Here is a 23,372-nt window from a genome sequence, read left to right on the forward strand (position 1 = left end):
CCGAGATCGTTTTGGCATCAGACTGTCATATTCTACTTGGTGTTTCAGAGGAATAAGTGGCCGAATAGCTTCAAACATTGGCAGACGACTTGGCTCATTTATCACCAGTTTTAGGTCACCCACAAGAACAGGGAGATCCATTGATCTGAGAGAAAGAAATAAAACATAATTATGCATACACCAGCACAGTTTCCTTTCATTTCCACCACTTAGTCTATCCGTTTAAATCAGATTCACTTCAGCTTCTTCAAATGTTGAACATTTTCAAATTATTGAACCAAGAGGCACAATAATTAAGTTAGGACAATGGAGTATTACCTCACTGAACCAATGGATGCTTCAAAACCCACTTGCCTGCCTCAAGACACACCACTGATAAAGCAGGCGTAAACAGCATTTTCACAGATCATTAAAATTGCTTTCAAGTTAGTTACAAGTTGCATCCGCATTTGACATTTAAATAAGAGCATTCCTAATTGTTATACTGCCCTTCCTGGTATTCTACATTTCTACACCACAAAATAAAAATGAAAGAAAGGGGACAGGTTTCTACAATTGTAGCACAGTCTATATCAGATATTGTCAAATTAATATTTTTCTACATTTGATTTGTATAATGAACATGTTTGGCAAGAACTGTTGAGAAGCTCAAACCCACAGCTTCAAGTGAAAAACCTTTCACTATAATGAAAGTCTACAGATGTGTCTATGGCATGTAAATGTACAGAAAGGGGTAAGGAAATGTTCCAAACTTTTATGCTAATTCAGAACCCCAAACTCTAAATTTGCATTCACAAATCTGAACAGTTTTGGACCAAAATGAACTGGACACTCAAATTAAAGTTATCCTACATAAAATGTAGTGTCGAAAATGATGTAGGATTCAGATTTGTTTCTCTAATTAAATGAATCGAGCTCAGCTTGAAGAAGTTTACAGGAAAGCAAAGAGCTCCAACTCTTGTGCCATTGTAAAGTAGAGCATTTAAAACCCAGTTCACCACATATCTAACAATCTTAGCTTTCAGCAAGTGTGGCCTGAATTCCTCCACATAGTAAGTGGGTAACATTAGAGGATGTGTATATTAATGTAAGAACCTGGTTCACATGGTTAAGGATCAAGAATCAACTTCATGCACCATTTACACGCACGTGTTCTAGGAATTTGCTGTGGTGTATTGGTCAGGGCACGACATACAAAAAACAACATTCAGTGATTACAAGGAATAAAGAATTGGAAGTTAAAGTAGGGATATGGTATAAAATGTGTATAAATATATTAGACCACTTTTTATAATGCTGCAGTGTAGTGTAATGATAAGGGGGAAATGGACAGAGGGGGTTGGGCAGTGGGCTAACTAGAACAGTTGATCAGTTTAATTGCCTGGGGAAAGAAACTTTTAAAATGGCATGAAGGTTTTATTTTAATTCCCCTATAGCGCCTTCCAGAAGGGAGATTTTGGAAAAGGCAGTTTGTAATGCGAGCAGTGTCTGCAATGATTTTTCTTGCTCACTTCTTTGTCCTGGACAAATACAAGTCCTGCAGTGATGGTAGACCGCAGCTAATGACCTTTTCTGCAGACTTGACAGTTCGCAGCAGTTTTCATCTATTGTGAGAAGATGCTGCACCAAACCAGACAGTAAAAGTTGATGCAAGGATGCTCTCTATGATGGCACTGTAGAACTGCATCTACAATCTGAGGAAGATGGAATTTTACCAGCTGCCACAAGAAATATATCCTCTGCTGAGCCTTTTTGTTATCAAAGCAGATATGGTCCTCCCACGTGAGGGCATACACAATAATGATGCCCAGGAACCTGAATATTGAAATGCTGCTGACTGTAGAGTTTTTGATGGTGAGTGTGTGGAGAGGAGGCACATTTCTCCTGACGTTGCTATACATCTCCACAGTTTTGAAGACATTCAGCTGCAAGTTGTGATTACACCGGGTCATTAACTTGCTTACTTTCTGGTGGCGCTTAGGTTCATCACCTCTGGTGATTAGTCCAGTGATAGTGGCATCATCTTTTAAACTTTATCAGTTTAACTATAGATTCAGTCATTTATACAGAGAAGGTGAGGGAAGAATCACACCCCTGTGCATCACAGCTCAGTGAGCAGGATGTAGAGATGTGCTTGCCTAGTCTCACATACTGCCATCTGTCAGAGAGAATTAAATATAGCAACATAAATACCCACAATTGACATTCCATGTTGAAGTGAATTATACTCCACTGTAGAAAAAAGTCCAAAGATGTTACAATGATGATTATGATGGATGCCAAAAGTTCTATTAAAGTCTGAATTGCTATACAAGTCTGGCAAATCTACAACTTAGACAAAGTACAGCCAAAAGGCAGGATAAATCTGCCAAAATTGAACTAAAAACTAACATATGGAAACAGAGCTCAAAATGAGATAGTAGCGATGTGACAATTTGGTTATATACTGGAAAACCTTATAAATTTTACTGAGTGCAAGAGGCATTTAATGTTTACCTTCAATGATTGGATAAACTCTTTAACACAAGTAACAGTGTAGAGGTTACGTGTGAAGAACCCACAATCGAAAGAAAGTCATAGCATTAGGGAAAGTTGACTTGATTGCTTGACTTGACACTGAGGAATCTATTGGCACTATACAGTACAGTTGTGTCTGATTAGATATGAAAGATAGATTTTGATCCATGGTCATATGAAATATTTCAAAACTACAAACTTGGTACAAATATTTGGATTCCAAAGGAGCCATTCAGTAATTACATTGTGAGCTTGCAAGATGTCATGGGATGTTGCAACTTTGGAAAGTTCCCAGACAATATGTTGAGGATTAAATTATTAAGTTCACTCAGGTGGAGTGTTTAAGTACACCTGTGTTCACTTTCACTGAAGCAGGAGATGAAATAGTGATGATATATTAGAATTCTCAAGAGTTTCTGTCATTATAGGGTTATGGGAAGTAGTAGGAGTTCAAATACTGCAATGCTATTACTTGATATTGTCAGGTGATTGTAAGGGACACTTTTGGTAAGGAACTAGGTTGCATGAAAGTGGAACAGGTAGAAAACTATTACTAAGCAATTGGCCATGTTAGACCAAAGAGTGCATGTAACAGGTGCCATTTCACAACAGGTTTCAGTCAAACAAAAGACAATAATGACCTTAAAGCCATCTAATTTCGTAACCTGTGTCAAAATAACTAAAAGCATTGACTTGACTGTGATTCAGTCAGAAATGTGAATGACACATATGGGCAGAAATTCAGCAAGGTGGTGTTATTGACCCGTAGTTACATCTCATTTTACATTTAGAGACACAAGGGACTGCAGATGTTGGAATCTGGAACAACAATCTGCTGGAGGGACTCAATGGTTCTGCTGATGTTTCAGGTCATTGTAAACCTACAGGAGTAATAATAAAAGTTGTGGGATTTCTGCATAAAGTAACTGATGACTGTACTAAACAGTGCATACAAAGTGGCCCTGTTAGATATTAAAAAATGGATATGAGTCCTTCGGCTGTAATGGGCATGAATCTGCAGCTTGAGCTCAGCACGTTAAGTGGTTGAATAAGTAATTCAACATTCAAGAGGAGGTTTATTGCCATTCTTCAGTACACAAGTGTAAAGGAGAAGAAAATGGTTGTTACCCTGGATCTGATACAACATAAAAAAGCACAATGAGCATAAAGAATGCAATAAAAAACAATAAATTTGAATATAAAAGCAATCCTCTAAAACACAATGTACAATTAACTGTTATACACATAGACTGATTGTATGCATGCAAAGTAACACAAGGTGATGTGTATGTAGCGGTGGTGGTGGGGGTGATGGGATGGCTTAGTGGGTGGAGGTGTTGAGCGGCCTAACAACTTTGGGGAAGTAAGTGTTTTTGAGTCTAGAGGTCCCGGCATGGATGCTGTGTAGCCTCTTCCCTACTGGGAGTGGAACAAACAGTCCTTGAGCAGAGAGGGTGCGATCCTTCATGATATTGCTGGCCTTTTTCCTGCACCTTTCTGTATACATGTCCTCGATCGTGGGTAGACTGGTGGCCAGTGATGTACCTACCCATTAATGAAGTCTCCTGTCCTGGTACCACACAGTAATACGGAATGTCAGGATGCTCACAATTGCGCATCTGTAGGAGGTCTGAGTATTGGTGTGCACAGCTCAGCCTCCTCAGAAAGTAGAGGCATCGGTGAGTTTTCTTGACTGATAAAATATGTGGATGTGTTGAATGAGTTCTGTTGGGCACAGAACCTATATCTTCACTGACAATACACAGAGCACATCTACTTAAGGTCCAGCATATCACACAGGCAACTTGCATGCAAAGGTAGCAGGAATAACATTTTCCACATAACCAATCGAAGATACATCTTTCTCTGAGATGGTCAGAATCTATACTCAATATTTACCAGATGTTACCATCTTCTTGACCCCATTGTAAGTAAATATGGAAAGACAAGCCCTGGAACAAGATGAAGAGAAGCTAATAGGAAATTGGATTCACCTCAGCAGATGCACCTTTCTTGTTCGTTATGAACCCAAAAGAGCATTGATTCTCTCAAGTGATGCACCAGCATGAGGTCTGCATGATCATTACTTACATGATGAGCTCAAGCTACGAACAATCAATTGCATATTTTTCATTCCAATCTTGTAAATTGCAACCAAAAATTCATCAACAGTCTGCAGCGTGAAACCTTGCTGCTCCGCTCTAAACGAAAACAAATGTGAGAAAGAAGCCCATTGCCTTTAATTCTATCTGCTTTATAAATACGTCCTCACAACTGTCAATCATGCCCCACAAGCCACTAATGCCACTTTGACTCAAAGTCAGCCACTCTGACAAAGGTAGCTTCCTATCTACAGTGTTATGATGTACTGCTTGCAGTCTCTGCAAACTATATGTGATGGGCAGTGCTCTACTGTGACCTTCATACAAAGAGCAGTGAGTTCTTATGCTGCAAGTTATTGATGTTGAATTTTTGTCCTTGAGTGATGTGACTACTAGGATGATCCAACCAGGTGTTTCATTTATATAGGCCTATGTCTGCAAACTGTTGGACTGTCATGAATTGCTCATGGGCACCAGTAAGGACATCTGGCTGCACTCCAGTTCCTTCCCTTACCCCAGAGGTGTTAGGTTAGTTAATTGATTAGTCAATGTGAATTTCCAGTTGCAGACAAATGAATGGTAGCATCTGGGAAGAGATGAAGGGACCACTACAAGAATAAAATGGAATTAATGTAAAAAAGGGTGCCTTATGAGAGGCACATATTCACTGGACAAAAGGGACCATAACAGTGCTTATTATTCTAAGAAATTGCCATCTCAGATAACAGTCCACAGTTCTGGTTAGCAACATTCACAACTTTTATTTACATAAGGTAATATTTGGCACAGTTTGATGTTTCTCTAGCATGCAGCTATGAGGTTGGACACTCATTTCAAATACTAAAGGAAATGCTCAAAGTATTGTAGACAGCAGGTCCAAATATATAGTGAACTGTTGGATCATTTCCTTCCTTCTCGTGCACAGTATAACTCAGACATCCCACCTCTCCTGGAAGATCCGGGAGTCTCCCACATATTAATAGCGGCTCCCAATGCCCACAAATTATATACAATGGCCCGGAAATCAATTTTTGTGAGAGCGCGAGCGCGAGAGAGAGCAAGCGAGAGAGCGCACGTGCACCATGGCAGTGTTCTCAAAAAAGAAAATATAAAATGTACGTCACCCCAGACTACACTAAAGTGTACCTCTGCCTAATAGGCGTCAAAAATAATGACAATGTTGCTCGCTGCACTGTTTGCAACAGCGACTTTTCTATTGTCCGTGGTGGGTTAGGACTGTAAAAGAGGTGAGTTTAACAGGTGTCATTCATTCATTAGCATAGCTAAAGTTATTTAAACTAGCTGACTAGCTGCTAAGGAGCTACTCTATTGCAGACATCCCAATTCTCCCCGAAGTTCCGGGAGTCTCCCGCAAATTGATGATGCTGCCTCCCTGGAATGAGTTTTTGCAGGGTGGGATGTCTGATAACTCATCAGTTCATTTTGTGATAACTCCCAGTTCAGATACTTCTAGGGCCCTGACTTCAAAAGAGATTAGGTCTGGGACAAAGTATAGTGCTAAGTGTTTTTTGGGAGAAGAAATGAACCCTGGGAACCTGGGGGTGGGGGCATGGAATTCCCAGCTAAAAGATCATTAAGATTTTTCAGGTAGGTTTCTCTACATATACACAAGAGACTCTGAAGATGTGGGAGACACAGGGCAACACAAACAGATGAGGCAGAATCTACGGGGAGGAATACACAGACAAAGTTTCAGGCGAAGATCCTTCATCAGGACACTTGATTTTGCCCTCTTTGAGTACAGCAAGAAGACCAACATTTATTGCCCATCTTAGTTATTCACAACTCATGGTAGCAAGATGCCTTATTGAGTCACTGAATGGAGGGACAAGAAACTGCAGATGCTGGAATCTGGAGTAACAAATGCGATGCAGGAAGAAAATGGGCAGTCAATGTTTTGGGTTGAGACCCTTCATCTGGACTGAAAGATTGAGGTGAGATAACCAGGATAAAGATGTGACAGTAAGGGGTGGGCCAAGAAGTTAAAAGTGGTGAAGAGGGGTGGTAGGCAGATGGACGAGGGAAATTGGACACAGTGACAGAGGCTGAACGGTGATGGTAGAGGCAGCAAAGGGCCGCAGATGATGGAATCTGATAGGAAAGAGAAGTGGAACATGGAACTAAGTGTGAGGATGGATGGGCAGATGGGAACAGAAGGGGGAGGGGACTGAGTGGGAGAAGCCAGCTAGTGAAGGGCAGAATGAGTGGATGGAGGAGGTGCAAGAGACAGTCTTGAGGGAGTGTGGTGGGTTCTGGATGAACTGGGTAGATTGTGAGGGGAGTGAAAAGGGACAAAATGGATACAGTTTACCTGGAATTGGAAAATTCAGTGTTGATGCCATCAGATTGCAGCCAGAATATAAGGTAATGCTATCCTAGGTAATGCTCCTTCTGAACGCTCTGCTCTTGATAAAGGGGGGTGCTAATGTAGTCTGGCGTACTGACCTCTACCTTGTCGAGGCACAGCGACAACTCGCGGATACCTCCTCTTATTTACCCCTCGATCGTGACCCCACTAAGGAGCACCAGGCCATTGTCTCCCACACCATCACCGACTTTATCCGCTCAGGGGATCTCCCATCCACTGCTACCAACCTTATAGTTCCCAGACTTCGCACTTCCCATTTCTACCTCCTACCCAAGATCCAGAAACCTGCCTGTCCTGGCAGACCTATTGTCTCAACTTGCTCCTGCCCCACTGAACTCGTTTCTATATACCTCAACATGGTTTTATCCCCCTTTGTTCAATCCCTTCCTACCTATGTTCGTGACACTTCTCATGCTCTTAAACTTTTCGATGATTTTAAGTTCCCTGGCCCCCACCGCTTTATTTTCACCATGGATGTCCAGTCCCTATATACTTCCATCCCCCATCAGGAAGGTCTAAAAGCTTCCCACTTCTTTTTGGATTCCAGACCTAATCAGTTCCCCTCTACCACCACTCTGCTCCATCTAGCAGAATTAGTCCTTACTCTTAATAATTTCTCCTTTGGATCCTCCCACTTCCTCCAAACTAAAGGTGTAGCTATGGGTACCCGTATGGGTCCTAGCTATGCCTGCTTTTTTGTTGGCTTTGTGGAACAATCTATGTTCCGTACCTATTCTGGTATCTGTCCCCCACTTTTCCTTCGCTACATCGACGACTACACTGGTGCTGCTTCCTGCATGCATGCTGAGCTCGTTGACTTTATTAACTTTGCCTCCAACTTTCACCCTGCCCTCAAGTTTACCTGGTCCATTTCTGACACCTCCCTCCCCTTTCTAGATCTTTCTGTCTCTATCTCTGGACACAGCTTATCCACTGATGTCCACTATAAGCCTACTGACTCTCACAGTTATCTGGACTATTCCTCTTCTCACACTGTTTCTTGCAAAAATGCCATCTCCTTCTCGCAATTCCTCCGTCTCTGCCGCATCTGCTCTCAGGATAAGGCTTTACATTCCAGGACGAGGGAGATGTCCTCCTATTTTAAAGAAAGGGGCTTCCCTTCCTCCACCATCAAATCTGCTCTCAAACGCATCTCCCCCATTTCACGCACATCTGCTCTCACTCCATCCTCCCGCCACCCCACTAGGAATAGGGTTCCCCTGGTCCTCACCTACCACCCCACCCGCCTCCGGGTCCAACATATTATTCTCCGTAACTTCCGCCACCTCCAACGGGATCCCACCACTAAGCACATCTTTCCCTCCCCCCGCCCCCGCTTTCCGCAGGGATCGCTCCTTACGCGACTCCCTTGTCCATTCATCCCCCCCATTCCTCCCCACCGATCTCCCTCCTGGCACTTAACTTTGTAAGTGGAACAAGTGCTACACATGCCCTTACACTTCCTCCCTTACCACCATTCAGGGCCCCGGACAGTCCTTCCAGGTGAGGCGACACTTCACCTGTGAGTTGGCTGGGTGATATACTGCGTCCGGTGCTTCCGATGTGGCCTTCTATATATTGGCGAGACCCGATGCAGACTGGGAGACCGTTTTGCTGAACACCTACGCTCTGTCCGCCAGAGAAAGCAGGATCTCCCAGTGGCCACACATTTTAATTCCACATCCCATTCCCATTCTGACATGTCTATCCACGGCCTCCCCTACTGTAAAGATGAAGCCACACTCAGGTTGGAGGAACAACACCTTATATTCCGTCTGGGTAGCCTCCAACCTGATGGCATGAACATTGACTTCCACTAATGCCTCACCTCCCCCTTGTACCCCATCCGTTATTTATTTTTATACACACATTCTTTCTCTCACTCTCCTTTTTCTCCCTCTGTCCCTCTGACTTTACCCCTTGCCCATCCTCTGGGTTCCTCCCCCCCGCCCCCGCTTTGCCTTCTCCCTGGGCCTCCTGTCCCATGATCCTCTCGTATCCCCTTTGCCAATCACCTGTCCAGCTCTTGGCTCCATCCCTCCCCCTCCTGTCTTCTCTTATCATTTTGGATCTCCCTCTCCCCCTCCCCCTCCCACTTTCAAATCTCTTACTGACTCTTTCTTCAGTTAGTCCTGACGAAGGGTCTCGGCCTGAAACGTCGACTGTACCTCTTCCTAGGGATGCTGCCTGGCCTGCTGTGTTCACAAGCAACGTTGATGTGTGTTGCTTGAATTTCCAGCGTCTGCAGAATTCCTGTTGTTTAATGTTATCCTAGTATGTGTTTGGCCTCAGTCTGACAGTGGAAGAGGCAGAGGACAAACAGATCAGCATGGGAATGGAAAGGGGAATTAAAATGGTCACCTAAACAATGAGAAGCACACTGACATCTCACAACAATTCCTCCTTTAACTAATTAAGAAATCTCTACTCCCGTGCTTCAGACTTGCATCATTGAATCACTGCAACCAACTCCAAACATTAGGAAACATCATTTATAGAAAACTGAGTTCACCACTGAGTTAATAGTTCACAAAAGGAACAATGACATTTTGAACAGGGCTCCGCTTAGCAAAGGAATCGTGAAACTGGTGCTATATGTACCCTCACAGCAAAAACCATTTGACTTAAGTAAACGTATATACATATTTTGTGGATATGTGAAAGAATATTTAATGTACTTTTACAAACTATATTATGTGGAAAATAATGAACAGGCAGAGGACATGACTGTTATAGTGTGATTGCTGTGAGTTTCATTACACAAGTGCAGTCAGTAAATTATTAAGAACGGTCGATTCACAGATGATCCAAACACTGAAAAGCTTTGCTTTATGAATGGCAAAAGCAATTAGGCCGTCGTCAATGAAACTGAAGCGGAAAAGCCCACTGGGACACAAAACCAGTCCTCTTTACAAAGATCACATGGAAACTTTGCCAACGTCTACATTTCAGCTTCTTTTGTGCCTCGTTTATTCAAGTGATGAATGGAAACAATATATCCTACCCAACATTGCTGCAACAGTAGCAAAATAAGCATAAAAATTATTTTGTTTAAACATTTAATACAAACTACCCTGTCTGTTTACTTGGAGATAGTTTTTTAAAATATTTTAATTCAATTTTCCAAATTTATAGCTCTTAATTGTTTAGAATTATAAAGGGAAAACCAATTAGTTATAATGTATTTTATATGAAATCACTACTTAGCAAATTTAGGCAGACCTATATTAAGATTAAAGTTCAAAATGATTTAAAGTTAATTCAAAACAAACTGCCCTGGAATCTAAACTGGAATAATTATTCCAAGGACAGAAATTAGAAAAACAAAACCTTTGAATGAACATGCTGCAGAAATGAAAAATAATTCCCTGAATACATTAATACACATGCAATTATTAAATGTACAGTGTACTTATGAAATATTGAAGCCATCACTATATTTTAATATTTCTTAGTGAACTTCTACCACAAGTATGAACACTAGTTCTTCAAATTAAAAAAAAATCTATTTGTAAAAGAACATAAAGAACACAGAACAGTAATGGGCATCTTCAACATCTGTACTAAAATGTAAATGTGATTTTGGTACTTTGAAATAGAGCTTTGCACATGAGGAAATACATGTGAAAATTCCTGCATTCACTGACTGACGATGGATGTACTAATAATAAAATACCGTAATTTAGAGCTAGCCCATTTGTTCAGTTTGGTAAGGAGCTATTCAGACCAACACGGCTCAGAGATTGTTCTTAGCTGGGTGATTGACAAGTCATTTTTCAACTTTGCATGTGGGATGGCCAAATACACCCACTGTTTCTGGTCTAGGATACTCTTATGGCTTTTACAATGGAGGACTTGCATTCAGCTGACCCAGGACATCCACCAATGCCCCATGATTCTGGCCCATACCCTATAACCCTGTATTATATGATTGTAGCTACTATTCATACTATTCACACAGATGGCGGCTCTGGTGATAGGTTACACAGAGCATAGCAGAAATTAATCAGATATAAATAGAAAACTGAAAATAAACCATAATATTCAGCCAACCTGTTTTTAAGACAAAGGAAATACAAGTTATCATTACAGTATTCAGCAAAAACAAGTCTCAAATTCTTAACATAATCAACATATACATGATAGAAGAAATCAACTTTTGTGTCATATTTATATGTATTATATCAATAGTAATGATAACATTCAGTCTGGTCTTTGAAGTCACATAACTTGCATGAAAAATAAACACTAAAAATCAATAATGTTTCATCAAGATCTATCATTTAATTTGGATTTTCTTGTCTGTAAAGCAATTTGGGAGGACTTGAAGTAGCAGAAGCTTATTCTTAATTTCTATAAATCAGTTCCTGTGAGCAGAATACACTCTCAAATTTTAAATTTAAATACATTTTCAGATCAGATGTCACCCATCTTATTAAATCTGAACCTGCTCTACAAACTACAGCAAGTTAAATAACCCTGGCCTTGACTGCTTATAAATGTAGATTTATTTTACATCAATGTAAATATATTTGAAAACAAACAATCCAATTCAGCATGAAACACCTCAAACAGGGAGGAGTAGTGAATAAGAAGGCTACTTACTGATGGTACATACGTAGTACATCATAAAGGTAGTCCTTTTCTGCATCACTGTCAATTAATACATCCACCTGAGCGATAGAAATAGTTCAAATAAAATACATTTACCACAAAATAGGTGTTAACTAACAATCAAATTAGCATAATAACCGAATCTTTAATAAAATTCCATGATAATTTTATCACTTTAATGAAATAGCCAAGTTTTTAGCAAACTGAATGAAACTGCATCAAAGGACATTATCAAAGTTGAATAATACATTAGTTGTAAGCTTACAATCTTTTTGCTGAAAGCAGCTGAAATTAAACAGTTGTTAATAGAGATTTTATTTATGGCTAACATAATATTAAAAAATCTGAAAAACATTTTTTTGATAAAATCTCTTGTACCTTATGATCAGTAAGCTGTTCAATAAATATATTCAGGAATCTCTTGGGCCATTCATGAATGGAACACATTCTTGATCAGCAGAATTGACACAAAATTACTAACTTGTAAAGTGATCAGTGTTTCAAACAACATAATATCAGCATCCAAGCAGCGGACAATATAGGATCTCAAGTGTATCAGATTCTATTGGTTTCCTGCCACCTAGCTGAGCTGCTACTGATGGTCACTACATTTACGAGCTGAATGAACATTCTCTTAAGCTGGTGTCATTTTACAATACATTTTCAATTAGTCATCTAAAAAATAATAATTTTCTCTTTCATGAAGCAAATTTTCGATATTGAATTACTTAAGCATTAAGATACGGAAAAGACAAAATGCCAGTAACCATGCATAACCATTTCAAGGTCACAGCATCCCTAAGCTCTTAGAACACAAGAAAATTGGGGCAGGAGTCCGCCAGACAGACTCTCACGTATGTCCCACAATTTCAGATGATCATGGCTAATCTTCCCCAGTACCCAACTTCCTTTTTTTTAAAATGCCAGTTCTCTATAGTTCTCAATTACTTGATCTTTCAAAAATGTATCTGCTTCCTATTTAAATGCCGCTACAATCCAGTGGTCAGAGGCCATCCAGGATAGAAAATAACAGATGTGCATCACCTTCTGCAACTAGCTTTATTCAATTCAGTTTTAAATGATTGTTTGTTAATCTTGTAAGTACATGTGTCCATTAGGTGAGATTCTCCCACTCGTAAAATCATCTCCGTATCTATCCGGTCATGTCCCCTTCAGGAACTTGGTTGATTCAATAGGATCACCCGTTATTTTTCTGAACTCCAAGAGATGTAGACTTAATTCGTTTAGTTGCTTTTAAACTGCTTTCAGTGCCAGCACACCCCTTCTTAAATAGCAGAACCAAAACTGTATGCTGTACTCTAGATATGGCTTTGCTTGTACTCTGTACAATTTTAACAATGCTTCCTCGTTTTTTTAAATATAAGGAGGGATAACATTCCATTGTTGAACCAGCATGATATCTTAAAGCACGTTGTGAACAAGAACACCTAAATCCTTCTGTACTTTGCTCTATTGCAAACTTACTGCATTTAGATAATAAAGTCTGCCCTTAGACTTCTGTACTAGTGTAAAACCTCACACTTTCCCTCATTAAAACCCATTTGCCAGGCTTATGCTCACTCACTCTGTACATTGGACCGTCCACACAGTCTCATCAAAACATGCCCTTCTACAAATTTTCATGCCTTTAGCAAGTTTGGATACTTCACATCCTATCCTATCCTCCAATACATTTTTATTTTTTTCTGATATGTTCTGCAATTCATAAAAGGAACCAGTCTTATTCCAGAGAAACACTTTGTCTTTAAACATTTCAAAAGATTCAACTTTCAAAAGGATTCCCACAAAATGGTTTCCCAATATACACTATGCCTCTGATATTTGGGCTAGAACATGACAGAACTGCTACACAGTGTGACAAGAATACACATAGATTACGATGTAGCTGTCCTGTGCTGGCACCAGTGGAATCAGCAGTTGGTCTGCCACCTGTCTTCAGGAGAGAGAGAGAGATAAGGAAAACAATGGAGCAGCATTTGGAGATGTTAATGAAGGAAGGAGAGCTGTCAAGATCGGCTCCCCCTTTGAACCCTGAACTGTTTGAAGTGATGGACAGGCGATACCCCAGCAGGGGGATAAAAAGGGACAGGTTCGCTAAGGCGACACACATGACATCCGAGGTAACGAGACCCTGGAAGCGGTGCGTCTCTCACAAGTCGGTGGGAAGTTTTAGAAAGGCACGATCGGCGGGAACCTGGTGTGTGTCCACCCTTGCCTGGGTGCTGGGTTCACCGCAGGGAAACGATCGTATCTGGATACGGAGGGGTCACGGTCGGTGACCTCAGATGACATCACAAAGGGCTCGCCCGAAAGCTGACTGCGAAGGTCTGTTTGGAAGCCGTTTTGAATATTCATTTGTTTTGCTCTCTCTCTCCTTCCCCCACACTGTCCATCGCCACGGCAGCGATTACTGCGAACTGAACTGAACTAAATTGAACTGAACTTTGCCTTACTTTGAAACTGGTCATTTACCCCTAGACAACGATAGAGCTTGATTGATCCTGTTATCTTAATTCTGTGTACATGTATGTTTATCATTGCTGAATTGTTGCATTCATTGTCCTTTTGATTAGAGTACTGTGTTGCTTGTTTCTTTAATAAAACTTTCTTAGTTCTAGTAATCCAGACTCCAACTGAGTGATCCATTTCTGCTGGTTTGGCAACCCAGTTATGGGGTACGTAACAACAGCAACAGAGTATCATTTGTAAACTAGTTTAAAAGTGATTCTTGTCATATTTTTACAGTGAAGTTTCCATTGGCATACAGTATGCCAATTATGAAAGCAACCAAGTCATGCAGCTCCAAACACCTTTCCTGGTTTAAAATATCATTAAAAAATTAAACAAGTGAGACTGATAGCAATCCTTTGTTTGGCTTGAAGGTTATACAATTGGTTTCTCAATTTCCCTCGTGACTACAAGATGGAGTTCCACCCTAACAATTAATGCTTCACATCAGCAACTACTCCACTCCATCATCATTTTTTCTGGCCACCTGAATTACTATTAACACAAGTCAGGTCAAATCATAAACAAACATGTACCAATTGTGAGAGTAAATCACATTTTAAAATCTGGATCAATATTTTCCTGTTGCTTTCAGTTTTCTACTCAATAAATTGATATCATATTATGGCTAAAAGTAGGTCATTTGTCTGAGTGTGCCAATGTCAGCTGAAAAAAAAATTAAATTAGAAATATAAGAGATTCTGCAGATGGTGCATATACAGAGCAATACACACAAAATGCTGGAGGAACTCAGCACGTCAGGCAGCATCTAAGGAGAGGAATACTCGGAAGAAAGGGGGTAGAAGTCAGAATAAGAATGTGAGGGGAGAAGTAAAAGCTGGCAGGTTATAGGTGAGACCAGGTTGGGGGTGGGGGTGGGGAGGAGAGATAAGGTAAGAAGCTGGGAGTTGATTGGGAGGAGAGGCCAGTGGACCATGGAAGACTAGAAAGGAAGGGGGCAGAAGGCAGAAGCCACTAAATTATTTCTATTTCCAACTCTACGTATGTGTAGATTTTAACAAATTCGGAACTTTACTAGCCATTTTTTAGATGTAATGGGGATTTCAATTGCCCACCTTTTAGGCTGAAAGTTCCAAACACTTTGGGTGAGAGAAAGATTCTAATTTTCCCTTCAATCTGTCCACCTGTTGCCTTAAGTTCATCATCCCTAGTCAGTGATCATTCTGATAAGAGAAGGTGGTCCTCTTTACTCACTTTATTGGGATTTCTCATTATAGTTCCTCCCAGGTCACCATAAGGTTCTGTTCCTGAGAACTGTTCATAACTTAAATCACTCACAAATTGGAAATGTGAGCATGAGCTGAGATTTCACATGGCAGAAGAAGCCTACTGCCTTGCAGCAGCCAGAAAATCCATCCCAACAGTCTCGAAATGCTGTCAGTGTGTTTGCAAGCTGAAGACGACCTGTACTTTTACTCCCTCAACTTTTTTGGTTCCAACTGGCAGGTGTGTTTACAGATATTTTTAATCTCTCCCTCTCCCAGTGTAGAGTGCCCTCCTGCTTCAACACATACACCATTGTTCCTGTAACTAAAAAGACCAAGGTAACATGTCTGAATGACTGGCTTCCTATAGTACTCACCTTAATAATAAGCAGATGCTTTGAGAGGCTGGTCAAAGACTACATCGGCAGCATGCTGCCACCCACACTGGACCCCATACAATTTGCCTACCGACACAACCGATCGTCAGATGACGCAATAGACACAGCTCTACATATTATGGCCCTTACACATCTGGAGAAGAGGGATGCTTATGTAAGAATGCTGCTCTTGGACTACAGTTCAGCATTGAACACCATAATTCCCTCCAGGCTGGTCAAGAAACTCAGATACCTCAGCATTCACCCTGCCTTGCACAGCTAAATCCTGGACTTCCTGTCAGATTGCCAGCAGGTCGTAAGAGTGGGCTCCCTCACCCTCACAGGAGCCCCTCAGGGCTGTGTCCTAAGCCCCCTCCTTTACTCTCTGTACACCCATGACTGTGTCACCATCCACAGCTCCAATCTGCTAATTAAATTTGTTTTGTGATGTAAAAAACAAAGTCAATTCAATTCAATGAATACAGCTCAGATGTGGCAGCTTTTCCTGAGTTTCTTCACACCAGACAATATCTTTGCAAATCTTTTCAAAGTACTTTTAGATGCTACCACATTGTTCCTGAAATGCAGTTAACAGAGCTATGCTGTCAGTGTTGGACCCACTTCAGGCATAACCTCCTTGGTATTACATTCTACCAATAAAGGAGAATGATCTCATATGCCTCTTAACCAACACACATCAAAGTTGCTGGTGAACGCAGCAGGCCAGGCAGCATCTCTAGGAAGAGGCGCAGTCGACGTTTCAGGCCGAGACCCTTCGTCAGGACTAACTGAAGGAAGAGTGAGTAAGGGATTTGAAAGCTGGAGGGGGAGGGGGAGATGCAAAATGATAGGAGAAGACAGGAGGGGGAGGGATAGAGCCGAGAGCTGGACAGGTGATAGGCAAAAGGGGATACGAGAGGATCATGGGACAGGAGGTCCGGGAAGAAAGACAAGGGGGGGGGGTGACCCAGAGGATGGGCAAGAGGTATATTCAGAGGGACAGAGGGAGAAAAAGGAGAGTGAGAGAAAGAATGTGTGCATAAAAATGAGTAACAGATGGGGTATGAGGGGGAGGTGGGGTCTTAGCGGAAGTTAGAGAAGTCGATGTTCATGCCATCAGGTTGGAGGCTACCCAGACGGAATATAAGGTGTTGTTCCTCCAACCTGAGTGTGGCTTCATCTTTACAGTAGAGGAGGCCATGGATAGACATGTCAGAATGGGAATGGGATGTGGAATTAAAATGTGTGGCCACTGGGAGATCCTGCTTTCTCTGGCGGACAGAGCGTAGATGTTCAGCAAAGCGGTCTCCCAGTCTGCGTCGGGTCTCACCAATATATAAAAGGCCACTTTGCTACCTTCCGATACCTATGGAAATCCACTGCTATATCCAAATGTTCCTCTGCGCTTCACAGTATCTCTCATCATTGGAATGTTAACTATCAAAATGCATCTTCCCACTACTTGATCCTTCAGAACATAGCAGAGAGCTTTCAGATTGTTTGGGTGATCTGTGAACAATCCATCCAATTCCAGTGTCGATAATGATTAATCCTAACAACACACAAAATACTGTGGCACAACATACACCTTTGGGAATGACGAGGGTGGAGCGCTGCAGAGGGGAGTGGGACAGGTGGCAGAGAAAGAGTACCAAGGGCAAGGTTGGTGCAGGTGCAGACACACCCAGCTCTGAGACACCAGTCAAGGTTATTTGATTGTAAACAATTGGTTTATTGATCATGACAGAATGCCTCTCTGGTGGTCCTGCTCCCTCTCCTCTTTCTTCTCTGTTTCCAACCATGATTCCCCTCTCCTTGCCCCCTTCCCACTCTCAGTCCACAACAGAGACCCAGATCAGAATCAACACTGCCTAGCAGCCTCTCGCTCACTGGCCCCAGAGAAAAGTCACTGCATTCGCATGATCTCTCTCTCGCCCACCCCCCCACCCCCACCCCCAGTCCCGATGCTGTCGAAGGATTTGGGTCTTGGGCAAGGTTTAATCAATGCAGTTTGTGGATTGGAGTCTGCAGTTCACGTTATTAAGTTTTTCTGGTTTCCGGTCTCTGTTTTTTTTGTTGCTCTTTTGGGTGATTTTGAATCAGGTCAGCCTGCAGATAACGAACACTGAGCAGAACTGAATATGCCTGGATTCTCTCAATTTTGCACCATTTGTTTTATTTTGCGTGTGCGTGTGTGTGTGTGTGTGTGTGTGTGTGTGCTGTGTGTGTGTGTGTGTGTGTGTGTGTGTGCGCGCGCACGCGCGTGGTTAATGTTTTTCTTTGAACAGGCTCCATGGTTTTCTTTGTGTCATGACTGTCTGTGAGGAAGATGAATTTCATATATATATATATTCATTCATTCACATACACACACATACATACACAGCTCAGACTTACGCACAGTACTCTAATCTGGAAGAGCAGTTATTACAAAAAGATAGAGTAACTCAAGCACCATAATATTTGGTTTGTATACCAGCCATGCTATCTTGGCATAAAGCAGAGTAATTGGTGCAATGAACACTTGGCTCCCTTTCTCTGCACAACAGTGGTCAATCATTGGGATCAATGGTGAGCTGGAGATGTCAATATCTAACCTCAGTTTGTCGTGGTGTTCCACGTTTTGTCAAGCGTGCCGACATTTTGTCAGCTCAATTTGGGTTTTATGTAAATCAAGTGGTGCAAATTACAGAGATCTCTGCTGAAAAGCTTTGCTGGAAACATTTGGTAAAGGGCAATGAATATTCTTGGCTACAAGAAAGATAGAGTATGTTCTTTATTTTAAAACATTGCAACTCACTGTAATTATGTGTCACTGTAATTAATGCTGTTACTTTATTACTTTTTGATGCAGCCACCAGGGGTCATAAAAAACTGACACAAGCAGCTGTTCAATTATCATCTGAAGGCTGACAGGCCTCTGTGCTATAAAATGCATAATAATGTTACATCACACAGCAAAATATTTAAACATTCTGCTGCTACTATTTTAAAAATCTAAAATACAAAAACTACAATTGTACTCAGTCACATGACATTCACACTAGCGTTCACAATCAAAAACAAAACTAAAATTTCTTTCCACAATATTTAATATGCTTTCCATTTTGTGCCATTATAGAATAACAGCCAACAAAGCAAAAACTTGCCGAACCACAACCATGAAATTGATGGCAAGGGCAGAAGATATAGCTCAGGAACTAGCAGATCAAATGGTTTGTGCTGTGTCTGCTATGAAATCAAAGAGGATTGCTAAAGCCAAAAAATTTAACCAATATTCAGCATCAAAAACCAAATCAAGTTTTTCTTCTAACTAAGCAAATGGTTAACTTATGAAATTCTAATTCTTAACAGACATTGGAACTAACTGTGGTGATAAAATAAATTCCAAGTCTAGATCTAGAAATAAACAGAAAAAAATACAGAAATTGTACACCAGATTGGTTAAAAAGCAAAAGCAAAGAATCTTAATATTTGGGAAACTATTGCTCCATTGATAAGTTCACTGTCATATTTCCTTCAGTCTTCTGCACCCCCCCCCACCAATAAATAGTAACTGAATTTATTAGAGTCATAAAAAATCCTTATAAATGTATGCAGCATTTTATAGCCTCGTTCTGATACATGAGAAATTGCCCTTAAGACACACCCCTGGAGAGCTTTGTCCAATTACCTATTGTAAAATGTTCTACATGCGTCTTAAAAGAGATTGCTTATGCCAATGTAGTTCGTATTTATGGGAGGGGTGGGCAGGGGGAAGAGGTGGATAACATACACGGTGAAACCTCCAGTTTAATTGAGACTAAGGTTCTCATGTCATGCAAATATCAAAGATCAACAATCATAAAACAATGAAGCCCATCAATAAAATCATAATCCCTGTTGCACACTGGTGTGTGCTAAAAGTAGAAAGAATCAATTCTTAAAACAACTATGAGCTGAGGAAGTTTCAAATATATAACTGCATCTGAAAAAGTGTGCTAAAATTATTAATTTCATTTCATTTTAAGATATAACCTAAAATGTATTTAAGGAGTCGTGAACAACAAGCTAACTCTGGGAGTGTTATATACAGTAAGTGACTCACTAGGTCCATCAGCTAAACATTTCTTTTCAATTGAAATAAAATCATTGTAGGGAAAATCAAAACAAAAAGAACACCAAGCAGTCCAAATTACATGTACAATAAAATACCAAAGATGTATATTTTCTAGTTAAAATTATCCCGATCCCCAAAGCGGTACATTGAAGTAAAATGAATAGTCATTTACCATTGATATGATTGATGCAGTCCACTGAATACAGAATCAATACAAAGACTACACATGATATGGAGTAAAATGAAAATAAAATCTGCTTTTAAAACCTAAATAAAATTATTTCTGTAATTAATGCACAAGTGAGCCTGATATTAATTCACCAAATTTAAAGGTCAAAGGTTCACTTAAGTTCCTGAAATCCAAGTTCCTAAAATGTTTAATCGATAAAATATAATTCAAAACATAATTGGGATCAGTAATTTAAAAACAGCTCACAAACTGCATATAATCCACTGTATTATATTGCTATCTGAGTTGGGAAGCTCTATGATTAATTATACAGTATTATAAGACCATAAGACAAAGGAGCAGAAGTCGGCCATTCAGCCCATCAAGTCTGCTCCACCATTTTATCTTCCTCACCAGTTCACCATTGAAATGTTTTGACTTTTATCAGGTAAATATGAACTTATCCCACCAAGGATATGCAGTTTGTAGTCCATTCCAATCTAAATTATCACATAATGACTACTGCAAGCATTTGCTTTGGTTGTAAATGCTAAGTACGAGGGGTGATTAATAAGTTCGTGGCCTAAGGTAGAAGGAGTCAATCTTAGAAAACCTAGCACATTTATTTTTCAATATAGTGCCCTCCTACATGTACACACTTAGTCCAGCAGTTGTGGAGCACACGGATCCTTCTTTGTAGAAGTGGTTCACAGCAGGGGTGATTGATAAGTTTGTGGTCTAAGGTAAAAGGAGATGAGTTAGTAACTTCAAACTTTCTGCATTATCACTCAAAGAATTGAACTGCACGTGCATGTAACGAGAGTGTCTTGGACCTCCAGGTGGTCCACAGCAGGCATGATTGATAAGTTTGTGGCCTAAAGTTAGAAGGAGATGAGTTATACAGCTCTCGTTACATGCACGTGCAGTTCAACTCTTTGAGTGGTTATGCAGAAAGTTTGAAGTTAATAACTCATCTCTTTCTACCTTAGGCCACAAACATATCAATCATCCCATGATGTGGACCACTTCTAGAGGTCCAAGACGCAGACTTCTACAAAGAAGGGATCCGTATGCACCAAGACCGCTGGACCAAGCGTGTAAATGTAGGAAAAGTAAATGTGCTAGGTTTTCTAAAATAACACCTTCTACCTTAGGTCACGAACTTATCAATCATCCCTCATATACGACAAAAGTCTTGTCTCATTAGATTATAATTGAAAATACAAATGATAAAATTTTTAAAAAACAAGGTTTATCTTGTTTAGTTCATTCGGTACCTACCCTATAACTACCCACCACCCCTCAAAACATTTAAATCTTCTTTCAGTGAGTGCTTGATTTGACTCTGAAGGAACACCTTATATTCCGTATGGGTAGCCTCCAACCTGATGGCATGAACATTGACTTCTCTAACTTCCGCTAGGCCCCACCTCCCCCTCGTACCCCATCTGTTACTCTTTTTTATGCACACATTCTTTCTATCACTCTCCTTTTTCTCCCTCTGTCCCTCTGAATATACCTCTTGCCCATCCTCTGGGTCACCCCCCCCCGTCTTTCTTCCCGGACCTCCTGTCCCATGATCCTCTCGTATCCCCTTCTGCCTATCACCTGTCCAGCTCTCGGCTCTATCCCTCCCCCTCCTGTCTTCTCCTATCATTTTGCATCTCCCACTCCCCCTCCAGCTTTCAAATCCCTTACTCACTCTTCCTTCGGTTAGTCCTGACGAAGGGTCTCGGCCTGAAACGTCAACTGCGCCTCTTCCTATAGATGCTGCCTGGCCTGCTGCGTTCACCAGCAACTTTGATGTGTGTTACAGCGGGAACTACTTTTCCTGCACTAACCTGAGAGCATTTGATTTTCCTAATATCCCAAAAGTGCCTGAAATGTACTCAATATATATATAGGCATCCGTTAGTCTCATGAGACCATGGATTTGCGCAGGCCTGGGCAAGGTTTTATGGAAGACCAGCAGTTGCCCATGCTGCAAGTCTCCCCTCACCACACCACCAATGTTGTCCAAGGGAAGGGCATTAGGACACATACAGCTTGGCACCGGTGTCGTCGCAGAGCAATGTGTGGCAGAGTGCCTTGCTCAAGGACACACACGCTGCCTCAGCCAATGCTCAAACTGTGACTTTTGAACCACTAGATGAACGCCTTAACCACTTGGCCACGCGCCAGCACTGCACTCAATAAATGTTGTGACATAACCCTCAAGTAGTAAATCCTAAAGATTCACAGAGAAGGAGTCTTTCCTCTGTACTAACTGGCTAACCTTTTACTTTGTAATTATCATCTGTAGGTCCAGATACTCCACCTCAAGTTTACATTGGCCCCACATTACATTACCAAACCCTTAACAAATTTAAATGTGTCATTTCTTTCGAACCTACAAGACTGCAGACCACTTTGCTTTATCTCTCCTTATACAATAAACACACTGAACCAGCAATCCAATTTAGTGAATGAGCATTATACTGCTGTAATCCACATGAGGTCACAACAGGGCTTTCTACATCTCCAGCAAGACATGACCACTATTGGACTCCCCCAACAAAAAAAACACAACATATTATTTGACTTCCCAAATGCTTGCCAAACCTGTGTGTAACCTTTCAGAGCTTCATGTCCAAGGTTACCTTCTCTCAAAATTATCATCTTTCAACTTCTCATTCCTCCCTGGCTCAGACAGCATCATCATACCAAGAAAAATGAAGTACACAACTACTTTTTATGTTATTGAAGTTTCATTTTTCACATCTAGAATTTAAAGTTTTAATGTAAGAATGAGCTAGTTAAGTTGATTTCATACTTCCATGCTAAAATTCTGGGTACATATGATAAATTGAAGACATGCAGCACATGATTTGCAGTCATGAACTCCTTGCAATCACTGCCCTGTACTTTGAGTATGGGACTGGTTTACTGCTTCTGAAGCTGATAAATGTGCAGCACTCACCAAAAAGTGATGAGCACTGCACAATGTGACATGAGTTTTACACATACCATATCTACATCACTAAACTATTTTTTTCTTAATTGACAATAATGGGCATATTTTACTATCAGATCATTGTATACTACCCCAGCTTTCTGACACTATAATCTTTCAGTCCATCCGTCCCTTTCGTGAATCTGCTGATTCATGTTAGAATGACTCGAATGATACTGAAAATCCTTATCCTTGGTCTGTGAACTTTGAAACAAGGTGTCAGCAAGTAACAGGGATTGGGAGAGATGTTCAGATTTCAGTCAACATCCACCTATGAGCATTTCTCAGCATAAGTCATCAGACTTATATGTATGCATTAAACTATCCATTTAAACATTTGGTAATAATATTATTGATA

At 40.8% G+C, this 23,372-nt stretch overlaps 1 protein-coding gene across 3 annotated transcripts in view; it reads right to left on the minus strand.

The window, feature by feature from the left end:
• The window catches only part of ush1c (Usher syndrome 1C), a 184,186-nt gene that overhangs the window by 155,110 nt on the left and 5,704 nt on the right, over nt 1–23,372 (minus strand). For all 3 annotated transcript variants that reach the window (XM_063061999.1, XM_063061998.1, XM_063061997.1), the window contains exons 2-3: nt 11,614–11,681; nt 2–145 (exon numbers count right to left, since the gene is read on the minus strand). In XM_063061999.1, coding sequence (XP_062918069.1) covers nt 2–145; nt 11,614–11,681 — 212 coding nt within the window. The remainder of the gene's footprint in view (nt 1; nt 146–11,613; nt 11,682–23,372) is intronic.

The sequence above is a fragment of the Mobula hypostoma genome, chromosome 11 (assembly GCF_963921235.1).
Source record: "Mobula hypostoma chromosome 11, sMobHyp1.1, whole genome shotgun sequence".
Lineage (NCBI taxonomy): Eukaryota > Metazoa > Chordata > Chondrichthyes > Myliobatiformes > Myliobatidae > Mobula > Mobula hypostoma.